The sequence below is a fragment of the Berghia stephanieae genome, chromosome 11, assembly GCF_034508935.2.
Source record: "Berghia stephanieae isolate SIO BIC M18660-M18661 chromosome 11, UCSD_Bste_1.3, whole genome shotgun sequence".
Classification (NCBI taxonomy): Eukaryota; Metazoa; Mollusca; class Gastropoda; order Nudibranchia; family Aeolidiidae; genus Berghia; species Berghia stephanieae.
The window spans coordinates 11,948,005-11,949,470 of NC_088370.1; the positions used below are offsets into that span (position 1 = coordinate 11,948,005).

The 1,466-nt window shown below is 36.2% G+C and overlaps 1 protein-coding gene across 1 annotated transcript in view; it reads right to left on the minus strand.

The window, feature by feature from the left end:
* LOC144956334 (uncharacterized) overlaps positions 1-893 on the minus strand; it is a 1,561-nt gene extending 668 nt beyond the window's left edge. The window contains exons 1-3 of the mRNA XM_078886831.1: positions 641-893; positions 102-465; positions 1-54 (exon numbers count right to left, since the gene is read on the minus strand). The exon at positions 1-54 is cut by the window's left edge and continues 668 nt beyond it. Of these exons, the coding sequence (XP_078742957.1) occupies positions 1-54; positions 102-465; positions 641-893 (671 nt within the window). The remainder of the gene's footprint in view (positions 55-101; positions 466-640) is intronic.
* Between the last annotated feature and the right edge of the window lie 573 nt (positions 894-1,466).

The window sequence follows — 1,466 nt, forward strand, 5'->3', positions numbered from 1 at the left end:
CGTGATGATGTCATATTCTGAGATGATGATCTAGACGATGAGGTCACCGATGTTTGTCGTGAGTTGATAGATTGTTGGGTTGATCTGCCCGTTGCTTTTGCCTCCATTTAGCGTTCTTCTTTAAGTTATATACTAGGACAGAAGTAAAAATAATGGTTGCTGTGAACGCGAGTAGGGGTAAAGTAACGCCATGTATGAAATAAACGGAGCTTATCACCTTAGCTCTATATTTCGTGAACCTTAAGGTATAAAGAGTTCTGTTTTTCTTAGGAAAGAAGACCCAATCGTAGTAAGCAACGAAATATATAGGTGCTACAAGGGCAAAATTCAACACGTAGATGAATACTATAATGATAGCCACTCTTGTGGGTGTTACGAGTTCTTTTATTTTTAATGGATAAATGACACACAGACAACGCTCTATTGTGATAAATGCAGTAATAGTTGGAGTTATTCTATTAAATGCTAAATGCGGCCAATCGAAAAATAGAAAGTTGATATTATTTGTATCGAAAGGTAAGTCTAACTGATTCAGAAGAGGCAATGCTATCTATACACTAGAGTGCTATGAGAAGAGGGAAAACGCAAATATTGGGCCATATTCTGGTCAAACAAACAAAAGAGTCGGAAATAGACAGACCCAAAAGACTCACGTTAATTGGTTCTTTTATGCCCAATTTGATGAAAACAATAATGTTTACATCGTTGGCGATGAATCCAAATAAAGCAAATAAAAAATTTACAGGAAGAATAGAAATCATTCGAAGCCACCAGAGAATCATGTCAGGGACTATTAGCCTGAACACATCTTCATAGATGTTACTACTAGAACTGTTCTGACCATAGCTGTCATTACAATTATTATTCCCATCAATCTGATCCAAACAAGTCATTTTATGTTTATTCCTAAAATTAGTAATAAATTAATTCGCAAAGTGGTTTCTAATGTTATTATGAAGTCGATAAAGTTGTAATGCGTGACTCTCAGATCGATAAAGTTCGGTTCGTCTTTTTATAAAGGTTACAAAGTTTATGTCATGTTGGTTGACTGTCACGGCAATAATTGTTTGTCATAAAGGTTTATAAAGAGCTCTTTACTTTGAGTATCAAGTCGACGAAGGTGTGATAATCTGTTATAATGGTTGTGAAGGTTATTTGGGTTGACTGTCAAGCCAATGTTTGTTTGTTAACTTGGTTGTGAAGGTTACAAGAGACTGTGAGCTGACTATCAAGTCGATGAGGTAATCTGGTTATGGAAGTTGTAACAGTTATTTTGGCTGACTGTAAGATCGACGAGGGTTGCTTAATCTGCTATGAAGGTTGTGTCATTTATATGAGTTGACCACCAAATCGATAAAGGTTTGTTAATCTAGTTATAGAGGTTGCAGCCGTCAGGTGGGTTGACCATCAAATCGATAAAGGTTTGTTAATCTAGTTATAGAGGTTGTAGCTGACAGTTGGGTTGA